Genomic DNA, 26772 nt, shown 5'->3' on the forward strand with positions numbered 1-26772 from the left:
ACGCACATGCATTATGCCCAGTTTTCTCAGAACGCAACTTATATATGTGATTTGGCATATTCGATTGCTCGTTTATATGAAACGTTTGCAGCTAATATATATATATATATTAGCTGCAAACGTTTCATATAAATGAGCAATCGAATATGCAAAAATAAACGCTCATGGGAAATTGTCGCAAACTTCCGTGAAATACATGAGAACAGACAAGTGAAAAGTGAGCAGCATGCGAACACCCGATAAAAGTCAACAGATAAGTTCAGGCTAAAAATCGTACGGTATTTGATAAAGGAATATAATTGCATCTCTGTCCAATTAGATGCATTGCAAGTGAATGTTCTTTTCAAATGTTGTATGTGCTGTGATAGAAACCAACTTTGCGCATAAATTATTAAGTTATTTAATAACGTGCCTTGAATTTTTTTTTCTCGTCTGTGAAAGTTTAAACTTGTATTATACTGTGAAAAGCACCCATGCTACTTCACCGATGTTATTTCCCTTAAGACTTTTACATACGGACAAGTTTTGAATGTACACACATTCACATAGACATACATTATGGCAAATAATCGTATCAATTTAATATTTATCAAGCATCTTACTGAATGACCAGGATGGTTTAATCGCCTTTCTATTAAATATATATTTTTAGTAATTTACACTATTTCAATTTAGAACGTTTTTTATAATTTTATTTTATTTTGTATGTTTTTTACACCAATATATATAAAAAGAAAATAAATGCATTTAATTAACTAAAAAAGCTAAAAAGTTGAACACAAAATAAGTTAATAAATTATTTAATACATCAAAAAATGAATGAATGAATAAATGGCTGGCTGGCTGGCTGGCTGGCTGGCTGGCTGGCTGGCTGGATGGCTGGATGGATAGATGGAAGGGAGGGAGGGGGGATTGTTATATTTATATACAAAATATAGGAACATTTTGAAAATTATATTTTAAAAGGTAAAATAATTAGGCATATCCATACTGGGCGTAAGGCTGTACATGATCGAACCCAAGTGTGCCCCAGCATTCCTTATAAACTGACTAGACTTTATAAGTGTGGATGAAATTGGAATTATCATATAAGCACCATTTTCCAGCTACTTGGTACAGAAAGATTTCCTATTTTTTGCGGATGTGTATTGAGGAGAAGTCTTATTATCCAGAGAAACCTAATCATCCTGTATGTTGAACGTCTCATCCTGTATGTTGAACGTCATCCTGTATGATCATCCTGTATGTTGAACGTCATCCTGTATGTTGAACGTCATCCTGTATGATCATCCTGTATGTTGAACGTCATCCTGTATGATCATCCTGTATGTTGAACGTCATCCTGTATGATCATCCTGTATGTTGAACGTCATCCTGTATGATCATCCTGTATGTTGAACGTCATCCTGTATGATCATCCTGTATGTTGAACGTCATCCTGTATGATCATCCTGTATGTTGAACGTCATCCTGTATGACCATCCTGTATGTTGAACGTCATCCTGTATGATCATCCTGTATGTTGAACGTCATCCTGTATGATCATCCTGTATGTTGAACGTCATCCTGTATGATCATCCTGTATGTTGAACGTCATCCTGTATGATCATCCTGTATGTTGAACGTCATCCTGTATGATCATCCTGTATGTTGAACGTCATCCTGTATGTTGAACGTCATCCTGTATGATCATCCTGTATGTTGAACGTCATCCTGTATGATCATCCTGTATGTTGAACGTCATCCTGTATGATCATCCTGTATGTTGAACGTCATCCTGTATGATCATCCTGTATGTTGAACGTCATCCTGTATGATCATCCTGTATGTTGAACGTCATCCTGTATGATCATCCTGTATGTTGAACGTCATCCTGTATGATCATCCTGTATGTTGAACGTCATCCTGTATGTTGAACTTCATCCTGTATGATCATCCTGTATGTTGAACGTCATCCTGTATGTTGAACGTCATCCTGTATGATCATCCTGTATGTTGAACGTCATCCTGTATGTTGAACGTCAACAGCTCTGACATTACTCAACAATTAATATACAGGAAATGGGCTTGAGCTCAGGTCACCTAGCTGAGAAGGACACATATCAACCACTGCGCATATAAGACCACCTTTATGTAATCGATAAAATATAATTTATTTAAATATAATGCATGCTAGCCTGGTTAATACTGTGAAGAAATACTAATAAGTTGTTTGCGGATTCAAACGTTTGACAAAAAAATGTGTGAGGATACTATCGTCTATAGGTCAAACAATATTTCTACAGTACAGCTTCCTCTCCTTTGTATTAGCCTGACCAGTATCTGAAATAAACTTCCATCGGAGAGTATTTGTGCACTATTTTCTAACCAGATGTCAACAATTTTTTTTTATTTAAATGTCTTGAAATCATTTGTAATAATATGCTGACTCAACATAAATAGCACTGTGAATATCAAAATAAACTATCATAGATTAGTCATTAGAAACATTATTACCGGTTTAAACTTTAAGAAGTTACTTCTCAGTATCGAATTTATGTCAATATAATACAGGAGAATATTGACAAAACATTTTGTATTTAAAAACTTGTTCATTATTGGTAAATTTGCGAGAGAAATTGAGCGCACGATATTTAACCCTCGAGACAGTTATAACGAACAATTGAGGCATGACAAATTACCAATTGACATTTAGAGGTAAATAGTGAAAATAATTTATACACCTTTTGACATAGTTATTTGTATCAATACGCTATCGAAAAAAGGGAAATAAGAGTTATCATTAACATACATTGATAAAATGTTAAAATCAGACTTCAAATAAAATAACTTAAAATACAGTAATTAGCAAAAACCCATTTACTGTTGCCGTAAAAGCTGCCCATAAAATATCTTTCTGCGCTCTGTCTTACAAAGAAAGCCGTGAACTGTCAGAGAACACTGTGTTAAACACATGCGAACGATCGGCGTCTGCTTAGTTCCACTTTTTTTTGTTCGAAAATAGAAACTATAAAAGTAACTTCAAAAGGGACATAAGTACTCTTTATGCCATAAAATACATTCTGTTACATGAATATTTTAGACAGTAAATCATGCACATGGGAGAATTACAAAACGTGTAAGGTACTTGGCAGAAAACTATGTCAAATTGTAAAATGGTACTTAAGTTGTCATTAGCAATTTTAGGAAAATATAACCCAGTGTTTTTCCCCATTTTGGGAATGAGGCCGGGTCCCTTTAGATTGGGAAAATTTGCGGCTTTTTTACTAAAATTGGGAAATAAGTGTTGTTGTTGTTTTGCTAAAAAGGCTTCAAAATTTAGAATACAAGTATTTTTAGTATTATATTCAAAAAGGTTGAACTTATATGGATGGAAGTTTGAACAAAATATTGAGATCTAAAAAAAAATGTGTTTGGGTGGGGGGGGGGGGCGCGGGAACCTTGCATTGGGAAATTTTACATCCCATTTGAGAAAAAAAAATCCCATTGGGAATGGGCGATTACCGGAGCCGATTTTGAATGAAAAAAAAAACACACTGTAACTACAACGTTGGTTTCTATATGTTTATTAATATCTAGGTGAGTGTTAAAGACGATAACAGAAGTATAAAGGAGAAACACGTATCAGAAAATAAAATCATAACCAGCTGTATAATATCTATACAAAGTAAAATATCGTTAACAAGCGAAAAACAAGAAGGTAATCAACGTAAAAGTGTTGTAACAAAAGATTTAAAAAAATCATCACAACGTTAAAACTTTTTGGATAAAAACAACATCTAAATAAACAACGTTAATAAATATCTGGTAAAAAAAGCATATCACCTGTTGCAACTGTTGCAATTTAATTCACACCGTCACTCTTTTGACTATTGTGACCTTTATCGACTTAAGAATGGGCATTACATATATGTTACATTTAGTTTTTATTCTTAATAAAACATTGGCACGATTAACAAAACAATGCTAGAAAATATCTGTGACGCATCATTGTGCAACGTTTATACTTTTTGGTTTCACATATATTAAAAGTATAAAAACTGTGTTTATAATTACTACGTTTGCAAAAGCACAAACTGACTATGTTCAATTTATGAAGGAAACGGTACTTGTGAATGTTCAGTAAGCCACACAATTTTAAAATCTGATTCAAAACACATATCATTAAATGGCTGACAATAAAAATGTCCGTATCCATTAAAATTCAGAAATACATGAAGCCATATTGATGTTTGGCAAATTTGTAATAATTTTTCCGTTATAAAATAAATGCCCAAATGCAAACATAAAAACACTGAAACACAGTATATTTACTTCTGCTGTCAAACAAGCTTTTTCAAATGGCAAAGTCAAATGCAAGTCGGCAGTTCAATGCTAGATGGAACGGAACAATAATTAAACTTGCTAGTTAAAATGAGAGACAGAAGTACAGAGTTTCTAATACACACATTAGCATACTAAAATCCTTATCCTATACCATAAACAAACCCCATACAGACAAGCATAGAAATACAGTTTAGTGAGCAAAGTCCAACATGATGTAATATGAAGTACATGTAAATGTATTAACAAATATACAAACAATACAATTAATATTAACAACAAGCTACAAAAATAAACAATGTCTAACACATGTTTAAAGTAATTTATATACATACAATGATAAAACGTAACATTAGGTGCAATAATCTTTACAAGCTATACATTAATACATGTTATGAGGCATTGCACTAACTAATCTACATAACACGGAATAAAGCATCTTAATGAAGTATTTAGATATGACATCCTTTTACTTAGCAATTCCCAGGCACTAATCTAGAAATATATTTTCCTTTATAATTATATCATTAGAATCTGGCAATTTATGACCTGGATTACAAAACAATTACTCTACAAATCCTTGATGTGTAGAGCATGACTTGGGTGTAAGAGCAAAAACAACTACCGGTAAGTACTTTAAGCAAGTGCTAAACAGGGCAAATGTCAGTGTCCTACCGAATACAGAGACTAAAAGCCTGAGATTACTAATGTATTCAGCTTTGTTTGACAAACATGATACTAATTCAGATCTATACCAATAAAACCAAAAGCAATAAACACAGATTAGCATTATATAATAGTATTGATTATACATGCATTTTAAATCAATAATCTTAAAGTGTCTTGTTCACAGATAGGGGAATTTTTTTTTTTATGTGTGAAAAACATTGCCTATAATGTTGCTAAATTTAAACACAGGAAATTTAGATCTTCATTAAAATAACAATAATATAATGTAAGATTTTTTAAAACTTATTTGGACTCAAACAAGTATCCTCAAGATAAAAAGCATATCACCTTAACCTCTCGGCAATCCGGAATGTTAATTGTTTAAATTAACAAAACCAACAGAATCAAACCAAATTTATCAATTGTTTCAGGTTAGAAACGCTTTGTAACGTTATGTTTTTGAATGATGATAATTCATTAAGAAAGTTGTATTTTTAGTATGTGTCTATGTCATAAGTTGTATTTTGCTTTGTCATGAAATGTTTTTATTTTTTATTTTTGGAATTTGTAAAGTTGGAAAAAAGTTGTCATTTTGACAATCAGTGAACAAGTTCATATAATTAATATTTAGTGCAATTTCCTAAAATATAATGAGGATTTGCATCATAATAACAAATTTTAAAAAGTGTGTATGTCATGTATATTTTTTATCTTAATTCATAAACAAACAAATAAACATAGACTTTATAAATGACATAACATAATTAACAATATTGTACACAACCAGCAACAGTTTAGTACCATGAATTGTAGCTAATTACATGTTTTTGTATTGGTTATACTATATATTTTGATTCAATAATATCTTTGAGCTTAGACATAGTGCAGAACATTTTGAAAAGAACATTAAACGTAGATTGTCTTCTGGATAACAACATTAATTACTACTTCATTGGGCAATCATATAACATTAAACAGTGTAACAATCTTCAGTATTTTTTTTTGTATTATCAAAAACCCTCCCTTTGATTAGAAAATCAATATGCCATATTTTATGGCATAATCTTGTTATGTAGAAAGATACGCAATTAAAATATAACACTAAATGGTATGATATTATAAATGCATCAATTAAAGTTTGACTCAACAAATGGAAATGTTTTTCACTGAGCAAGTTGTGTTATATGGCTACAAATCGTCTAAATCTACCAAGAAAACTAATCGGGTCATGTTTTCTTGGGAAGCTAACATTGAAGGTTCTTTTTATACGTACCATTTGGAATAACAAATTGTACCATTCATTGTTAAATTATCATAAGCAGTCTATGTCATTTAACTTGTTCACTATCAAAATGAAAAGCAAAAAAACAACTCTGCTTTTGAAAATTTTGGCAATCGGAAATAGACCATTAATTACAGCGTATTCTTGTATTATTTCATTTTACTTATTTGTGGTGCCAAAAAATTGTTGTACATATGATCAATATATTGAGGCCTAAATCTCTTAGATCATAATAAAAGTGAATTAAAAGCATAAATTATTTTCAAAATTGGTGAGCTTTATTTTGAAACTAAGCTGCAAGAACTGTAAATGAGGAGCATTGTCATTACTGTTAAAGCTACACATTAACATATTTAGTTGTTACATGAAAAATGACCCTAGTAATGGTATATTGCTAAGCTACAACATCAGCACTACTTGCACTAGCAATTCTATTGACTAAACACTTCCTAGCTACGAAAGTATCACTCCCTTTTTTAAGAGTCTATATTTGAAAATAATTTCTCAGACTGAAATCCCAGACTAATGAAACACCTTTGAAACCTTTCATGTCTTTCATTGGGTCTCTGAGCGATAGATCCCCTTTGCAGTAACTGGTTTGTATGGGATTCGACAGTGGAAATGCTTACTCACTCAGCTGCCTGTGAGGTCACTGGGGCCGAGGACTCAGCTTGCTGCTGGACAGGTGGGGATGACTGAGGGACTGGCCATGCCTCCTGTACCATCTGAGATTTAGGGGAAGATGGGGGATGGGGTAAAAACATGGTTGTCTGGGTGGCAGGAGGAACCACAGGTCGACTCGACGTTAAGTCAGATTGGACTGGCTTAGGCTTTGCCGACACCCATGTCAAGCATGACGCTACAGACTCCCGCCCCTTGTTCACTGCAGTCATCGCCCGATCTTTTCTGTTTAGCAAACTCAGCTTCAATGCTTCATTGTTCATAGCGTCAATTGCGTACCTGTTAGGGGCTCCAGAACCGTGAGCGTATCTGTAGGATGTTGTTGGGACTCCTTCAAAAGATGTTTTGGGGCGTTCAATAAAGAGCTGCTTTTTGCTTTGTGCAAAGTCCTGCTTGTAGGTCGATGCCAATGGTCGTTGGGTTTTCTCAACATATTCTCTCTCAGGCATCCATGCCATGAAGTCGTTCTTGAAATGGTAAGTGCTGTTAGGGACCCTTCTGCGCCCTAAACCCTGTGAGTAAACCATGGTATGATACTTTTGTTATAAGATGGGAAAGTACAAAAGTAAACAAAGACATTGTATTCTTGTTAACAATGATTACTTGTTTTCCTGATTTGCTTATGTTAAAAATACATTTCTGAGATCTGCTTTCTTTAATGCAACCCAAGTTACATATGCATTTAGCTTTGAACAAATTAGTAAATTGATAGCTTGAAGCTTCTTTTTAAATTGTGCAGATTTATTAAACCGTACAGTTTTAACACTCATACATTAATACCGGTAACTATCAATATTTTAAACATCATAATCTATTTACAATAATTATGATGTTTTGCCAAATACAATTTAGCCAACACATCATTTGTAATGGTATGTTACTATGTTTAGCCTGTAGATCAGGAAACATTTGTTTTTGTGTAATTACTATATACCATGATACAGAAATGAAATGTTACACTGATTATAACAAGGTAGTGTTTTATACTTTTCAGTACAAACAGTAATATAAATATCTGTACCTTAAGTAAAAGAATAATATTAAACCAACCTGCTGAAAAATGAGTGCATCATTAAGAAAAGCTTCACGATTATCATGGTGTGAAAACACATGTCTTCTTGTTGGCTCCTGTAAATAAACGAGTTGCTATTATTTCAAACAGAGGTACCAGGATCAATACAACTATAAAAGTATGATGGATTGGTTTTTAACGTAGCCACAAAAACACAACTGAATAAGTGTTTTAAAAAAATAGTAGATTTTTAAGAAAGAATATCTTACACTATACAAAATAATACAATTAAAAAAAAACAATAAATAAAATTTTAAGTGAACTATTAAACAAAATATTTTGATTAAATATTTGTTGGATTCGATGGAATATCGATTTTATTTCACGAGTGATCATATAAAACAATATTTTCACGAGTGGCGCAGCCACCAGTAAAAATAAGCATTTTTAATGATCACGAGTGAGTTAAAATTGATATTCCATCGAATACAACAAATTTTCTTTTTATTTTATGCTCTTTTCATCGCTTATTAACATTGTAAAAGAGTTTAACTGGATAATTTCGCTAGATTTATGACGTCATTTCGTCGAAAAAATGACGTCATTTCTCAGTAAAACAGTGAAAAATATTGATATTTTTAATTGTTATTTTTCACTGTTTCAAACAGTGAAATACCAGTTTAATTTAAATGATATTTCTCTATAAACCACAGGAAAGCATAAAATAAAACATATTGTTTGAAAATTTTATAATATCATCTTTTTGAAATATAAAATTAAATGAATATTTTTAATGATTCATATCAATTATATGAACAAATACAATTAATTAGTGCTTTTTGAATGACATAAATAAAAATACCTATTACAATACAGGGCTTTTAACAAGTTCAACATAACAAGAAACAACTTACAGTTGATCGCGCTATGAACTTCTTGGGTGGTATGGGCCTTGCCAGTTGTCGGTATTCACACACAAAATCTGCCCTGGACTTGCTGCGAAAATGTCCATAGTACCCAGAAGGAAACTGAAAGAGGAATCGGCTTTTAAAAATATAAAAATGGAAGATCAACAGATCAGGGGTTCTTATGAGCATGTTTAAAAAAGGGTAATAACAAAGTTTATTAACTTACTTATTGATGTTCGTAAAATGTGTGCAGTGTCAGAATTATTGAATCATTATGGATATTGTTCATATAAAATTTAATGGACATTTTTTTCCAGTCCAGGCGAAAAATGTGAGGTTTTGTGACTTAGAAATTCTTAAACTATTACTGACATAATTTTATATCCGAAAAGATGTGTATCCGAATATTTAACTGGTTATTATTGACACGTCTTTGAATCAGGCTTCTAGAAAATTGCTTACCCAGCTTCCTTGAATATCAGTCGCTGCCATTGTTTGAGAGAATGTTTAAAAGCGTTTAAAGTCACTTATTAAGCATCTTATAACATTCATCAAAAGAAATCAGTTTCCATGTAAAATCACGTTCAATGAGGTTTGTTTACCGTAGCTACTGAAAGTCGGAGCACCTGTCGGAACCATTCGGCCTATCTTACGGAGGAATCCGAGATAGCCGATGTATCACGATTTGAAGGCTAACAGCCAGTAAATGTCAAATATCTGTCATTTCCCCTTGATGCATTTAACTTTAAGCGATGAACAGTTAATTAGAAGGTACGATGAATATTTCAATAGGATTAATATAACTCAGTAAATGCGTTATTTATCTTTAAAAAAAAATGTAAATCAATATGAAAGTCATACACTTAATAAATGATATTATAATGGCTTTTCGGGTATGCATCTTTCGGATAATAGCCTTGGAGTCCTGATCCGGGATTTTGTTCATATTGCAGTTGTTAAGGCTTAGTTTGATCATCCTTGGTCAAATAAAACGTTTCCAAGATACACTTCTTGTTTAAACAAACATAAAGCATGTTTATTTTGTTAGATTTATGCCACAAAAAAAACAATACAAGTACAATTTAAGAATTTTAATAAAAAGATTAAAAGATTAAAATAAAATAGTATATATTTAAGACCATATATTTCCTTATTATACAATTAACTAACATTGACCTTTCAGCACTAAGTTTGTGATTTAAAACACTTGTGATACAAAAGGAATCTGTAATCAAGTTTATCAGTTTTCACACAGAAATATATTAATGTTGAAGATTTTAAGTAACATTAAGATATATAAATGAATTCAATTAAGTGAGATGTTTTGCAAAAATAAGGAAAGAACTTCTAACAAGTGGACTGTACTGGTAATTAAGCCCTGCAATTATGCATTGAGTCTGGTGAGCTCTACTGGTGTCCCAAAATAGATGCTTACAAATCACTATCCATTCACAAAAATGGCCATATATTCATAGTGAAGGTATTTGAGCTACAAATGACAACTGAATATCAACTGAATGTATGTCTTCATGCAATTTCTAACCCAGGTTCAATTAAAGAAATAAAGTTACCGCTTGTTTCAGTGAAGCAGCTATTTGATATTTGAATATTTTGACTTGATTTCATGACTTGATTTGTTTAGTCGTAGCTCTGTTTGCAATTTGAGTGCAGTGAACTTGTTATATATTTATCAGATACAAACCCTGTGTGTGAAACCAGGGGCCAAGATGTGACAAAAACATGTTTAATTGAATTGCAAAACAGATATGGACTTTTCACCAATTTGTGAATTTCCACAAACCTTGTTCACAAGAAACAAGGAACAAACAGACATCAGTATGACTTTTGACATATTTTGATACAGCTTACAGCAAACTTGTGTTTGTCATGTGGCTACTTCTGACAATATATAATACACCCAGAAAGCAAAGCAAGCTAAGCCCTGTGTGAATATTAAGCAACTTTTATGGTCAACAATCTAGCAAATTTATAATAAAAATGGTAATAAAAAATAAGAACTGAATTCAAGACAAACATCTATTAGATAAGACTTAATCTATAATGAGAAGTATCTCTTGATTCTTGTGTTTACATATTTTGATTGCAATGCAAAAAAATGGCAGCAGTAAAGTTTATGGCTTTTGAGATCTGCTAAGTACCTGTTGATATCATGGACATTTGTAGTGTAGGTGAACTAAAAGGACTTGGTCACAGATTCTCCAAATGACAATATTAAACAAATTATTGTCACAGGTTCAGAAAATTCAATAATACTGCAGATATAGCCTATAGGAGCAATATGACAGTAATGAAGTAATTTCATACATGTACTGAAAAATACATTTTTGTTTATGAGTTATCATCATTTAAAATAGATAAATAATATTAATCATTACATAACCCAAAACAATAACATAATTGGGAGTGCTTTTATTGTTATTGTTGAATTATATGTGACAACATGTGATTCTAATATCAAGTCTAAAAGCCATGATGGAACATAACAGTCCTGATGGACTAATGGTTATGGTCATGGTCTTTTATTTAATTTCAGGTTTAAGATTGTTTGGGGTAAACCTAAAATCTGTAGGTTTCCTTCTTGAATTCTATTATTGTTTTTATTATTGAGTTCTATAGTTATGATGATTATAATGCATTTCATGGCAGCCTTCAACAATGCCAAAATAAATGACCAAGTCTATAAAATGTATATTCTTTGAGCCAATGCAGAATATATTGTTTTTAATGCCAGTATTTTTAAAGCAATAAATTCTAATAAATATAATGGAGAAAATAAGATGGTCTTTTGAAGAAGCATGAGAAGTACTTGAACCTTACTTTAAATGGTTTCTAATTTGCTAAATTTCTGGAGCTTCGGAGGGGTTTGCCCCCCATGACCCACCACCAAGGCTTTCCTCTGCCCTGGCGCCCCCCCCCCCCCCCACCCCCCCCATGACCAGGGCTCCCTAAACCCTCAGCCTTTTTTCCGGTTTTAAGACATTTTCGAATTTCACCCATATAATATGGGAGAGAATAATTGTACATTGTGCAGGCAGACATTGAAACTGATCCTAAGCCACTGTTATTTATCAATTGTAGTGTTGATCAACTGGATCTAGAGAAATTATAATCAGTGGTTGCAAAAAGCATACATATTTTAACTCTTTGAATGCTGGGAAATTTGTCTTCTGCTAAAATGTTGTCTGCTGAATTTCTAAAATTAGCATTTTCTTCGATTTTTTTCAAAGAATACTATCAGAATAGCAAACAGTTTGGATCCTGATGAGACGCCACGTTCTGTGGCGTCTCATCTGGATCCAAACGGTTTGCAAAGGCCTTCAAAATTCGGTTCCCGCACTGAAAGGGTTAAAACAAAACAACAACACTGTCTGTTTGTGTTGCTTCAGGATATATTGGGGTCCTGGTCAGCTACATCAATGTCAATGTGGCAGTGTTGTCGCTCTGCTGTAGGTGTGGTAGCCTTTGTTGTGCCCGTCACTCTGACCTTCATGGACAACGTGGGCTCAGTGGTCGGTGTAAAGGGAGTCTCCATGCAGGTAGAAGTCATTGTCTTTAGACTTTAAAGCCTCTTGTCACCATGATTTTTGTTTGTTTATTTTGACACGTGTAAGAATATATCAGTCTTAGTATAGTGTGTAATTATACATATGAAACATTCAAAATACTTTGTTGTGTGCTCCTCCCATTGAAACTTGCTGAAAGTCCTATACAAGGAAGAATAAAATTAAGATTGAGTTTTAAACGAAACAAATTAATTTAGAAAAGGGATTTAAGCGTTTTGAATCTTTTGATTGAATTTGAAACTAATAAAAAAGGCACTTTTTGCATTAAATGATTAAAGATCAATATCTCAATTTGATCATGATTATTTGGCCCCCATTATGTTAATATATTGACCTAAGCATTGTTGGTATAATATCAACAATTTATTATGACTTTTTTTCAAGCACGATAAGACATGATATCACAGTAAAGCGCTTTCTACTGTCATTTCTTTGAATGGCTCTAGTTGCCTTTAAGAAATTAATAAACTTTTATTTAAAAAAAAGCACTAATGGCACCATAATTTAAGATGGATGCTTTAACATTGTGCCTGTCGTATTATATGAGCCTTGTTCTGAGAAAACTGGGCTTAATGCATGTGCATAAAGTGTCATCCCAGATTAACCTGTGCAGTCTGCACAGGCTAATCAGGGACAACACTTTCCGCCTAAACTTGATTTTCGGTAAGGAGGGACTTCATTGAAACTAAACATTCCATAAAAGCGGAAAGTGTCGTCCCAGACGAATTAATCTGGGACGACAATTAATGCACAAACATTAAGCCCAGTTTTCTCAGAACGCGACTCTTATACGGTAATCTGTGCATATTTTTTTCCAGCCAGTTTTGAATCCAGACCTGATGCACAAGGATTATGTGTGGCTGAATAAATGGTGTGCGAAAGACTTTCAGTTCCAGCGGGGTAACATTGTAACTCTAAGGTAATACTACCAGTTCTATTTTTTTTATGTTTCTGATGAAATACTACATAGTTTTGTTGAAGATTTTTTTCTCAAAAAATATTTTTCAAATGTTGGATCTCATCCACCATATTTTATGTAAATAGCGCATTTAGTTTTTATGCACACGTTAGGGTGGCATATAGCAGTTTAACTGTCTGTCAGTCAGTTTGTCCATCCAGTGTTTTTTTTCCCCATTTTGGGAATTGGGTCGGGTGCCTTTGGATTGGGAAAATTAGCGGCATTTTGACTAAAATTGGGAAATTAGTGTTGTTGTTGTTTTGCTAACAAATGCTTCAAAATTGAGGATACAAGTGTGTCAAGTATTATATTTACTAATGTTGATCTTATATGGATGGGAGATGAACAAAATATTGATCTAAAAAAGAGAAAAATTTGATTTGGTTCTATTGGAAATTTTAGCTCCCATTTGGGAAAATATATATTTTTTTCCATTGGGAATGGGTCCTCTCATGGTATCTCATGCAGCTGCACATTTTGAGGGGAGAAAGGTCAAGGTCATCCTTCAAGGTCAAAGGTCAAATATATTGCGTCTGTCTGTCCATCCAAAAACATTAAGATTGGCCATAACTTTTTCAATATTGAAGATAGCAACTTGATATTTGGCATGCATGTGTATCTCGTGGAGCTGCACATTTTGAGTTGGGAAAGGTCAAGGTCCTCCTTCACGGTCAAAGGTTAAAAATATGGCTTCAAAGCGGCTCAGTAGGCGGCATTGTGTTTCTGACAAACACATCTCTTGTTTTATATTTAACCAAACGTTACAATCTTCTTTGATCTTCTAACATACCCTGACGGATTTCTCGCATAAAACACTGGACAAATGAAGTCAAATTCCTCATAAGTATGTGAAAAGTATGATGTCTAAAAATGCGGTACTGAACATTATAAATCTACTTTTCTATCAGTCAACGAAAGTCTGAAGATCTTTTGTCACACATGAGTGTAGCGCCGTTAAATGTCGCATCGCCGTTATATGTCGCAGGCTACGAGATTTGTCGCAACGTTGACGATAAATGTCGCAAGGAACGATAAATGTCGCAAATCCTACTGACGATATATGTCGCAACTTTAACGATAAATGTCGGAAAAATTTCAACTGCCGATATATGTCGCAACATTAACGATAAATGTCGCACACCTTTGTTAGTCATGTTAAAAATGAAAACTTGAAGTAAAATGACTAAAACTTTAAGGTTAGATTAAGATTTCCCGACGAGGTTTTTTGAGCCGACTTCCACCAGAATGGTCAGTTTTTAGTTAGTATTGTCCGAAATGGTCAATTGTGGTCAGTATTTTCCATAATTGTCAGTTGCGGTCAGTATTGTCCGAAATGGTCAGTTGTGGTCAATATTGACCCAATCAATTCTTATAATTCTTGGCTCGAGTAGCCAGTTTTTGATTTTCCTGTGCTAAATGGACTGCTGTTATCAAGATAAGCCAAATGTTGTAAGATGTGATAAAACTGTAACATAATTACAGCAACACAAATTACGATAAAATTGTATTGAATATTGTATGTTAGTTACATGACTGTAGTACATGTATCATTATCTTAGTTAATGTATTACTATGTTGCAGACGCACTGGCATATGCCGGAGTTTGTACTGGCATACTGATGAACTGACTGAAGAATAATATGTTCTTATTATTTTGTCAATATCGTTGCCTTCAATTAGCTAATGCTTAACATATAGGCAGCGGTATTCTATGTCGCCGATTCACTGGCTCGCTGCAGGGTATCAATCTAGTGAAAAATACCTCATCCCCGTTAATCAGTGAACTGAGCCTTCTGTTAGTTATTTCCTTTACTTTCGTAAATATAAAAGTTTTTGGATAGTAACAGTGTCAAATATCATCCTCCGTACACAGTAATTTTGTTTTATTAGATTCACGATCCTTTTGGAATCTGAACTCGTGTGTATATATATATATATGGAATGACAACTCGTGTCAGATCGTTTTAATCACATGCTTTTAAACTAAATAAAATACATCTTAATTGACCAAACATATGCTGATAGATCTAAAAGTTGTTTACTATCGTGACGTCATTTCATGTTGACAACGTCATTTCACCAAATAAAAGCCATGCGATTGGTTAGTTATTGATTCTGTAGCCAATGAAAACGCTTAAAATGTTGTATTTCACATGTGCAATGTGAAAAACACGTATTGTCTGTATTACATTGAAAACAAGGTATAGCATGTGATAAAATATGATTCAAGATATGAAGGTCTATTGCAAGGAAAATCAACAGGTCACAAAATAACGAAAAGATATGTTTTTATTTTACACTAAATTGAAAAACAACAAATAACTGCATGTTTCTACATATTGTAAGCAATTAGCAGTAAATGAATAAAAATAATAAGTAAACAATAAATGTAGACATTATAATCATTTTTAAATAAAATACTGTGAAATACCAACAATGTCTTTGTTGATATGATGAAAACAATAAGGAATTCTTCGTGGGTAAATGCATATATATATATATATATATATATATATATATATATATATATATATTCACACATATGGCCAGTTACGGGGTCTCTGATTTAGAAATAGGTTATGGGGTTCCCACTTTAAATACATGTATCTCCATACCCTTTTTTATCCGATATAAACACGAATTAAGGTATATAGGGGTACCTACTATTATTATTGTATATAAATACGTCATTTATTTAACGTCTTATACAAGGAAATATATAGCGAACTTATTTGCGAGGTATATACAATTTCAATTTCAGACCTGATTGTGGTTTTCGATTTAAGACCTTATTGTGAGATTTGATTGCATTACCTCCCCTACACCCCCCTCATAGTAATTAAAGGAGCCTAGATTGCGGGGTTGTATATAGACCCCGTTTTTTATATTGACCTCGTAAGTACAGTCTGAAAACTACAGAGACCGCGTAACTGGCACTATGTATTGGTATATATATATATATATATATATATATATGAAACAACAAATACAGCATGTTATGAAAAGCCGTTAAAGTAATTGGTTATATCACAAGTACTTTTTGGGAACACAATCTGTGAACAAATACAAACTTTCATGTTAATTTTCATATTGATAAAATAGAATGGTAACACATACTGTGTAATCAGTTATTATGTTTTATGTATATCCATTGCTGCAGTTGAACATATAACGCTATGGCATTAATTGCGCCGTTGCCGTCTATACCAAATTCCTTCTACCGTGTACCAGCCGCATAAAGTACACCCCAGGAAACCCGATGCCTGGTGAGCAGCGTAAGACCAATCGAGCAGCGCGGTGTATTTTCGTATACATTTGTATGCATATGTGCCCACATACACTTACTATAGGTCTCTACAAAGCAAAGAAATTGCAACAAAATGGCTGGAAATTAGTTTTTTTGTCACGAAAGAGAATTATAAAGTCGCTGCTCACATAAGGTGGCCCAGTCTTCTCCATTTGGTATCCATGTTTTCCCAACATGGTCATTAAAAAAGCAAATTTCTCCACAATAAATAGTTTTCTGGAGAAACCCTGCTGAGAGGTTATGGCAGACATGTATAAGTTTGTATAAATCCTTTAATTATTGTAAGGGCTTGCAAATTAAAGCAGTTTTCTCCCCTAAATGCCAGAACATGGCCCATTTTGCCCGATCTTCTACTTCAAGGAGCCACATTTCGCTCATTTTTTAAGAAAAATTTGTCAGGATTTTTTCTACATGTAGGCCAATACCTTTGTCATCAATGTGAATTCACAGTTGTTTCAAATTCGACTTTGAAATAGTTTATTTTTTCCAATTTACTTACCCGATGTAAGTTCTTTCGAAAATACACCGCGCTGCTCGATTGGTCTTACGCTGCTCACCAGGCATCGGGTTTCCTGGGGTGAAGTAGCTAAACGAAGAAATAGCCATGCATTTACCCACGAGGAATGCCTTATAAGTTGACGAATCGCCTGGACCAGTCCACTGCCAGAGCCAGATATTGCGATTATCTTTCGAACACTGATGGGTGATACGGTAACGTCACCGAACCGACTAGGGCATAGATACAACCGCGGAGGCGGTGTCTTACCTACTAAATCTCTTAACATCCTATTTACCCGTTGAAGGGAGTATCTTGACAAAGGGCTTAGTTTTAGAACAATATCAACAATTATAGACCAAATCTCACGCGGCAAGTTCACATGGCGGTTTTGGTGCACGTGTTTTCGGTTCCTTTTAAACTGTAACATTTCTCTCAATCGCGTAATGTCACTGGTATTGGGCGATCCCAGGTCGCCAGCGTTCAGGTCATCACCGTCAGCGTTCAGGTCATCACCGTCAGCGTTCAGGTTATCACCGCCAGCGCTCAGGTCATTATCGCTAGCGTTCAGGTCACCTTCGCCAGCGCTCAGGTCATCACCGCCGGCGCTCAGGTCATCACCGCCAGCGTTCAGGTCATCACCGCCAGCGCTCAGGTCATCACCGCCAGCGCTCAGGTCATCACTGCCAGCGCTCAGGTCATCACCGCTAGCGCTCAGGTCATCACCGCCAGCGCTCAAGTCATCACCTCCAGCGTTCAGGTCATCACCGCCAGCGCTCAGGTCATCACCGCCAGCGCTCAGGTCATCACCGCCAGCGTTCAGGTCATCGCCGCCAGCGCTCAGGTCATCACTGCCAGCGCTCAGGTCATCACCGCCAGCGCTCAGGTCATCACCGCCGACGTTCAGGTCATCACCGCCAGCGTTCAGGTCATCAACGCCAGCGCTCAGGTCATCATCGCCAGCGCTCAGGTCATCACCGCCAGCCGTCAGGTTATCACCGCCAGCGTTAAGGTCATCACCGCCAGCGCTCAGGTCATCACCGCCAGCGCTCAGGTCATCACCGCCGACGTTCAGGTCATCATCGCTCGTAGGTAGATCAGTTTCCCACGTTACTTGTGCTGATGTGTCTACAATTGTTTTTAATACATGTCTATTATAACCAAGGGCAGCGTAATGCTCACCGGCGCCCTCTGTGTAATGTCCAAGTATTATTAGAGGGTAACGGCTTGACAGTCATGATCTCCCATCCGGACTTATCAATGTAGTGGCACTATTCCTAGTCGACACTATTAAAATCTGCATATAATACAGCTGCGACATCGCTTGCAATGTTATTTGGTCACCGTATTCATATTCTGTAGACATCCGCGACAAATAATTTCGTGGTTGCTCAAGTATTGAGTTCCACCAGTTTGCTCCACAAATCCTGTTACCAAGTACGGGTGTTTGCCTCAAAAAGGTTACTACGTCTTGTGATAGCGTTTGTTCCGACCTATGTATTCCATACTGGCGTAGGTGATATGAAACAGCTGCAAACTAACGTTTTCCGTTCCCAATAGGATCCATTACGACGGGTATTCCGAATTCCGCTCTCAAGTTTTCAAGCTGAGACGATTTTGTTGTAGTTATGCAATACTGTTTTCGATGTAACCGTTTCTTGTTGGATGCACCAGTTGATGTACACGTATATTGTGTGAGTTTGCTTTCGTGGTACCATTTTTCTTCCGAACGGGCAGATTTTCCTGCTCGAGAAGATTCGGGGACACGATATTTAATTGTGTACATGTTTGTTTTCATAGATCGCTTCTGTATCACCCCATCTACTGCCCATATTCTCCTATTTAATAAACCTTTTTTCTTATAGCGTAACAGCACTGAGTCTCCAATATTACAAATCGGTGTTTTGTTTGCCTTCTCTTGAGCTCTGTCGTTTCGCCTATTAAACTGTAGTGTTGCGACTTTTGCGGCATCTCTTAGTTTCTTTATTAGCAGTTTGCGATTAAGCTTTGAATTGTCATTATAAGGATCCCTTCCATAGAAAAGTTCATGCGGTGACTTCCATGCAAGACATTCTTTTGGGTCATTGTTTAGTATACGTTGATACTCTGGTAGCTGTTTTGCCCAGTTTATACCAAAGCTTTTCGCATGCGTCAAATCGTATGCAATCTTTTGCTTCAATGTTTTATGCATCCTTTCAACTTTCCCCTGACTTTGAGGGTGATAAGGGCGACTTTTGATATTCTTTATAGTGAGAACTTTCAACAACCGTTTTACTTTCCCCATCGAATTCACGTCCTCTGTCATGCTGAATTATTCAAAATGTTTAGGTTTCACAACTGTGAATATTGGAAAATAATCTGGTGAAATTAACATAAATGGAATTAAGAAAAATGACATTAATATATTCCGATTTCTATGAAGAATTGTCGTTTGTATCTTATTTTTGTCAATGACAACTGTAATGTATGTGTCGCTTAAGAGACTTTTTTCAGCTACTGAACTTATCTTATCGCCGTACAAGAATACTGAATGGACACAGACCCTAGTGCAAGCCTTTCTTCAAATTTAGGTAGGAAAATCGGATAGCATGTTCAGTTAACTGGTAATTACGACCGACACGGAGTCCTTGTCATTTGAGCCTGATTAATGACGTTGGGTGTAAAGCCGTTCACAGAGTAAAGTGAGCTGTATTCGGCGATAATTTGATTATGGGTTTAGTATCTGATGCATTGCGCAGCTGCACCCGAACGACCACCCGTTTAAGAAGAGAACCCGTAATTCCTGGCAGTTTTCATAGAAAGGCATTTTCCTTTGCCGGCCCCATAATTACCCAAAGAGCTGAATACAGAGGTTTGGACCAGAGGTCTCGGTGTGATCCTGGATCGATGATTCTATCCAAGAATATTCGCCTTCTATTGCTGATTCAAAGATGGCAAAGCTGTCAGTCTCCATCAGAAATACCGAGGCATGTTGTTCTACCCAGACGGTTCCTGTCAGACTGACCTTAAATAACCAAACTTGTCGAAACGGCCTTAAACCCAAAGCAAAAACTTACGGGCCCCTCGCTTTTCCGATTTCCGACCAATTTAAAACAAGGATTTTGAAATTTTTAACTACAGCTTCACGTTTTTGGTCGAAAATGAATAAATATGACCGCTTCGGTCGATCTTCACCGCAGCTGACAATTATGGACAATACTGATCACAACTGACCATTTCGGACAATACTAACTAAAAACTGACCATTCTGGTGGAAGTCGGCCCAAATAAACCTCGTCGATTAATCTAGATCTAACCTGAAAGTTTTAGTCATTTTAACTTCAACTTTTCATTTTAACATGACTTACAAAGGTGTGCGACATTTATCGTTAATGTTGCGACATATATCGGCAGTTGAAATTTTTGCGACATTTATCGTTAAAGTTGCGACATATATCGTCAGTAGGCTTTGCGACATTTATCGTTCCTTGCGACATTTATCGTCAACGTTGCGACAAATCTCGTAGCCTGCGACATATAACGGCGATGCGACATTTAACGGCGCTACACATGAGATCATTGATTTTTGACAAAGTTACGGGCCTTGGACATTGACAATTTCTTTAAAATAACATTTCCGGAATTTCTTCCTCAAGGCTTTCAGATAATGTCCAAGGCCCGTAGCTTTGTCAAATATCGATGGGCCGTAACTACGATATGATGTTTTCAATTTGAATATAGCTTCTGTGTGGCTTTAAAGTGCAGTAGATACATAGATATGATCTGCGCTCAGATAAAATAAGATAAAACCAAAGTCACGTTTTTTAAAGTGCCATCCCTGATTAGCTTGTGCAGTCCATACGAGGTAATCAGAGATTGCACTTTCGGCTTAGACTGAAGATTTGTGCAGAAGAGACGTATTTTACACACAAATGTCATAAAATCTGTGACGACACTTTACGCACATGCATTAAGCACGGTTTTCCTGGAGCGCAGCTAATATTTAAGAGTATAAACTATTGTAACCTTTGCTCAAGTGTGAACATTCAAGATGCATTTGAAACAAGAAATGTGGATCCTTTTTTAGAAATAATTTATAGGAATGAAGAAATTATAGAAACAATATCAGGAGTGAGAATTCTACGGTTCACATAGTGTCTTATTTCACACAAGTGACTTATTGCATTTATTATACAAGACAACTAATACAAATAACATATCATAAAGCATAAACATGATTAAAGCTAGGGCCACTGGCATAAAACGGACAAAATAAGGCATTGCGTTTTAAACAACCAGCTGTATCCGTCACTATTTGAGCTTTATCAGCTGTGATCAATATATCACTCTAATGGAAACACATAACTCAACCAATCCATCGCTCAGTCAGCTCAGGGAAAGATGGCAGATAATGATAACAGATTTTATGGGCATTGCAGTGCCCTCATAGGAAAATGTTGAGCTTTTTCCAGCGTTTCTGCCAACCTGTTAAAAGATGTCATTTTTATAATAAGGAGATTGTTTGTGGTCAGCTTTGTACATTTTTAGCAACATATCACGGTGTATACTTAAATTCTCAGTATGAGTAGTAAAGCAAAATGCGTTACCATTAAGCTTAAACTAAAAATATATCAATTAGTGATATTTGCGATTAGTGGGGTCCTTTGTGCACCAACAAATGTATTGTAATGTAAGTCTTCTCTTTTTGTTACTAGATCTAAACGGTGTTTTTTATTCCCCCGAAGGAGAGCATATAGTGATCGCACTGTCCGTCTGTTCGTCTGTCTGTCTGTCCGCCACTCTTTGCGTTTAGGTTTTGAAAAATGCTCATAACTTCTATGATGCTTCAGATGTAACTTTCATATTTGGTATGCATCTGAATATGGACAATGCCTTTCCATACGCACACCAATTTTCACCACTCTGACCTTGACCTTGAACGTAGGGTCTGCGTTTAGGTTTCGAAATCTGCGTTTAGGTTTCAAAAACTGCTCATAACTTCTATCAAAGCGTTTTTCGGGGGCATATGTCATCCTATGGAGACAGCTCTTGATTCTTCAGTAAATTGAGAATGGTTATTATTGATTTTATTTATATAATACGGTATTTGTTGGTCAGTATTATAAAAACAAGCGAATTCGTTGAATTGATATTCCCCCCCGCCAATATGCTTCTGGACACAAAAGTTATATTTGACACTCAAAAAATCTTTTTTTTCATAAAGAGCCGTAACTCTGTTATTAACAGATGGTGTACAATGCCATTTGGCGTGCATCATCCTCTTATCCATATATATACTCATACCAAGTTTCAATGAAATCCGCCAAAGCACTTCCAAGATATGGCTCCGGACACACAAAAAAGCATTTTTTTCAAGATACAAAGGACCATAACTCCGTTATTAACAGATGGTGTACAATGCCATTTGGTGTGCATCCTCCTCTTATCCATATATATACTCATACCAAGTTTCAATGAAATCCGCTAAAGAACTTCCAAGATATGGCTCCGGACGGATGGAAAGACGAAAGGACGGACGGACAACGCCAAAACAATATCCCTCCGCCTATGGCGGGTGATAATTAACATAATAACTGTATTTTAATAAATATTGTTACACACTTTAACACTTTTTGATCATTGGATGGTGTGTATGCAAAATGTCAACCTGACGTTATTAATAGCATGTGAATAGATGATACGTGAAACAGAATGGACATGTTGTTATAAAGTGACATTTCGTTAGTCAAATAGACAATATTTTATGATATATATCCTGTAATATTTTTACATTGCTCATCACATTTATTCTAATTAGTTTCGAGTCATGAATATTTATATACTCCTGATCAGATATTTGAAAATATCAATTTTAGTTGTATTCCGGGAATTTAATGCATTAATTATTAAAACTTGCAGTGTGGCATAATGGTTAGCTCAGTTTGTTTAATTATCGAAAGCAATGGCCACGCCATTACTATCACGATAAAGAGAAAAAACACAACACCGAACAAACAAACCATTTCCAAATTGAAATATAGTTCGTTTGCAATGCAAATTACCAAAAATATTTGTGATTGCAAATGGTGTCTTGATACGAACTCACTCCAAACTCTATGCTACAGTGTACTAGACTTAACACACAACACATAGTTTATAATTTAATTGCTCTTTTTGAGGAATTGGAGACCAAAATTTACAAAGCAAACTTGGACGTAAGACACAGAGATATCTTGAGACAGTTTTGTATGAGTATTTCTGTTAACGTAAGAATTGTATACAGTGCTTAACCACTCAAATGACAACTTATTTCGTCCGTCTTATGCCTGGTGATGTCAGAACAATTGGTTTAAATCTTATTGGTTTTGCAAGCATTGATATTCGTTTAACGTTATGATTTATTGACATCTTAACAAGCAACTCTGTTTGTTTAATGATTTTTTTAATTAATTATACATTTCTTACATTTTACACAAATATCATTCTTTTTCTGTGCAGGAATATACTCGTAATTGTCTTTGTTTTGGTTGAACCATGTCCGAAGACCTTAAGGCGGCTGTAACTGCGGTTCTTTCTGTGTACGCACCTGCACACATGTTAGCTCTCTAAATTTAGATTGATTGTTTCATTGAAATAATCGACATTTATCGTGGCTGATTTAAACCAAAACGTTCTAGTGTGTTGTCAATTTTCACAAACAAAAAGATCGCAAACACGTGATTCGATTCAATTACGAAAATTACGTAGTTTTTAAGGGTATATGATTGTGTAGTTCTTTCTTGTAGACGTTTTGCGTCTTTTTATGGTATGGTGGCATATAGCAGTTGAACTGTCCGTCAGTCAGTGTGTCTGTCCGTCCGTCCGAAAAAAACTTTAACGTTGGCCATAACTTTTTAAATATTGAAGATAGCAACTTGATATTTGGCATGCATGTGTATCTCATGGAGCTGCACATTTTGAGTGGTAAAATTTCAAGGTGAACATCATCCTTCAAGGTTAGGGTCGAATGCGGGCGGGCTGGCGGGCTGGCTGGCTGGCTGGCGGGCTGGCGGAACAAGCTTGTCCGGGCCATAACTATGTCGTTCATTGTCAGATTTTAAAATCATTTGGCACATTTGTTCACCATCATTGGACGGTGTGTCGCGCGAAATAATTACGTCGATATCTCCAAGGTCAAGGTCACACTTTGAGTTCAAAGGTCAAAAATTGCCATAAATTAGCTTGTCCTGGCCATATCTATGTCATTCATTGTGAGATTTTAAAATCATTTGGCACATTTGTTCACCATCATGGGACGGTGTGTCGCACGAAAGAATCACGTCAATATCTCCAATGTCAAGGTCGCCACGACTAAAAATAGATTAAAAAAAAAAAAAAACTTACAAAGGGGGTTAATTTTTTTTGTTCATTTCAAAAGTTCAGTTTGAGTTTCCTCCCTTTATCAGATTTTTTTTTCACAATGAAAACCTGGTTTTGTGACAATTTTGTCCCTTGTTGTTAAATAAATCAAATCAGCGCAGTAGTCGGCATTGTGTTTCTTACAAACACTATGTGGTAAAAGGTCAAGGTCAAGGTCATCCTTTACGGTCTACGGTAAAAAATACAGATTTAAGGGAAGTAATAAGCTTTCAAAAAATGGGGGAAAATTATTCAATATTGAACATAGCTACTTTATATATTTGGCATGCATGTGTATCTCATGGAGCTGCACATTTTGAGTGGTGAATCTACAGTCACGGTAGTGGCTTTTAATTATTTGCTACTAAAAATAGAGATTTGTTACAGACAATTATTTTCAAGGGAAGTAATTTATATAATTATAAATCTCATATATTTCTTTACCAAGAATTGACGTTCTTTTCACAGTTACTGTACAGATTTATTATTTTGATTATTTATAACCCAAATGATTGATTTTTTTAAAAAATTTTTTTTAATGATGTAATTATAATTTCTTTGATGTTCATTACATACCTGTGGACTTGTGTCCATATACAAGATCAGCTCTGGCTATGATCTCTTTTAAACCACAGGCCTTGGTTGTCAGTGATGTCTGACATGGTCATAATTGACTGTGAGACCCTCCATACCCCCCCCCCCTTCCGGTTGGATTGGACAAAATTCAAGGGAAGCAATAACCTTTAAAGGAAGATGATTTCTATACCTGCCAAATGTTAAATAGAAATTTTATTTCAATGCGGCGCAGTAGGGGGCATTGTGTTTCTGACAAACACATCTCTTGTTATTACCCAACACCACGCCAGAACGATGCGGCAAAATCTGCCATACACATCGGTACTTGGCATACAGTCAACTCGCCAATAGGGGGTCACACCAATAGGGGGTCACTATTGTGTATTTCATGAAAAAGTATACAGTAATCAAATCGAAAACAATTGTTGCATAGTGTGTCCCTTGAATAAATGTACAATATTACAAATTTGTGAAAAGATGCTCCAACTGTTTATCTGACAGGGGAGATTATGCTGTAAATAGTGATCCTTTATTGGCAATAGTGAGTGCTTTTGTGTACACCACTTTATTATAGGTAATGTTTATTTATTTTTCATGAAACCTTTTTAAATCTGAAATATAGTTAAATGATAGCGTTATAAACTGTTTATTGTATAGTTTTTGTGATCATATGATATTTTTTACTTTGTCGTACTTTCATTGGTCATTTTTGCAAAAAATCAGAAGTTTACTGCGGCAAAATAATAATACAGAAAAATGATATAATAGCATTTATTTTAACATATTGTCAAATATACACAAAAGCCAAAAAGACAAAATTCTAATGGAAATATTTAACATTTTTTGGCATGTGATTCTCTATTGGCAAGTTGATAGTACTAGTACTTGCGAGTACTGTGCATGAGAAAGGGAGGCGTTCTCAAATACAGGTACATACATTCCAGCAAATTGATGTTTTTTCATAAGTATCTTAGATTTTAACTGATTTGGAAGTTAAGAATACTTTATAACGTTTTGATATAATTCAATAGCAGTCGAAGCGCAATTTACTTCTACATTGTAATGTCTAGCATAATACAAAATATAGACTTATTGCTTTTGAATGTTATTTGTTTGGATAACAATATGTGTTTGTTAATAATATATAGTGTATTTTGCCTCATAAGCAATTGGTTAAACTCTTAATATTAGAAGTCTATGGACTATCAACACGTAAAAAAGGCATCTTATGAAATAATGGATAATACGATAAATCTTCCGTTTTTATTTAGAACTATGCCCATAGTATTCATCACCTGTATACTTTATATTGTCTTCTCTATTATTCTTTGTTGCTGCGGTATGCATTATCTTGCCAGTCAGTTTTCGATAGGTTTGTAGCAATACAAATTAATACAATTTATAGATGAGCAAATACAACCGTTATTTATTGTCCTCAATTGATGCACTTTCTGAGAATGCTTGCACACAACATTAGCAGACCTTCCATTGGTATCCATATATCGAACAATACGATCACCCTCAAGTGGTTTTATGGATGCTACTAAGGGCTTTAATCGTTCGCAATATCTAATGGCCCGGGTCTGTTGTTTTAGCTAC

General features: G+C 35.1%; 2 protein-coding genes across 3 annotated transcripts in view; one reads left to right on the top strand and one right to left on the bottom strand.

Annotated features, from left to right (window-relative positions):
• Positions 1–3550: 3550 nt before the first annotated feature.
• LOC127882425 (uncharacterized) lies at positions 3551–9505 on the bottom strand. The gene is made up of 4 exons (XM_052431058.1): positions 9338–9505; positions 8882–8995; positions 8006–8083; positions 3551–7467 (listed from the first exon to the last, which is right to left on the bottom strand). Exons 1-4 carry the CDS (start codon positions 9365–9367, stop codon positions 6904–6906), a joined length of 786 nt encoding a protein of 261 aa, XP_052287018.1. The 5' UTR covers positions 9368–9505; the 3' UTR covers positions 3551–6903.
• A 29-nt stretch (positions 9506–9534) lies between these two features.
• The window catches only part of LOC127882335 (mitochondrial inner membrane protease subunit 2-like), a 38325-nt gene continuing 21087 nt past the window's right edge, over positions 9535–26772 (top strand). Inside the window, exons 1-3 of one of the 2 annotated variants that reach the window (XM_052430904.1) lie at positions 9535–9646; positions 12283–12432; positions 13278–13378. In XM_052430904.1, coding sequence (XP_052286864.1) covers positions 12313–12432; positions 13278–13378 — 221 coding nt within the window. In that variant the 5' untranslated portion in view covers positions 9535–9646; positions 12283–12312. The remainder of the gene's footprint in view (positions 9647–12282; positions 12433–13277; positions 13379–26772) is intronic. The other variant, XM_052430905.1, reaches the window with a different exon arrangement.

The sequence above is a fragment of the Dreissena polymorpha genome, chromosome 5, assembly GCF_020536995.1.
Source record: "Dreissena polymorpha isolate Duluth1 chromosome 5, UMN_Dpol_1.0, whole genome shotgun sequence".
Classification (NCBI taxonomy): domain Eukaryota; kingdom Metazoa; phylum Mollusca; class Bivalvia; order Myida; family Dreissenidae; genus Dreissena; species Dreissena polymorpha.

Bases quoted from the DNA above. Each gene is read 5' to 3' on its own strand.
- LOC127882425 (XM_052431058.1), bottom strand. From the start codon at position 9,367: ATGGCAGCGACTGATATTCAAGGAAGCTGG. The intron at 8,084-8,881 runs GTAAGTTGTTTC...GTTTATTTACAG, and splicing joins AGTTCATAGCGCGATCAACT to GAGCCAACAAGAAGACATGT. The intron at 7,468-8,005 runs GTTGGTTTAATA...GTTTACTCACAG, and splicing joins ATGCACTCATTTTTCAGCAG to GGTTTAGGGCGCAGAAGGGT.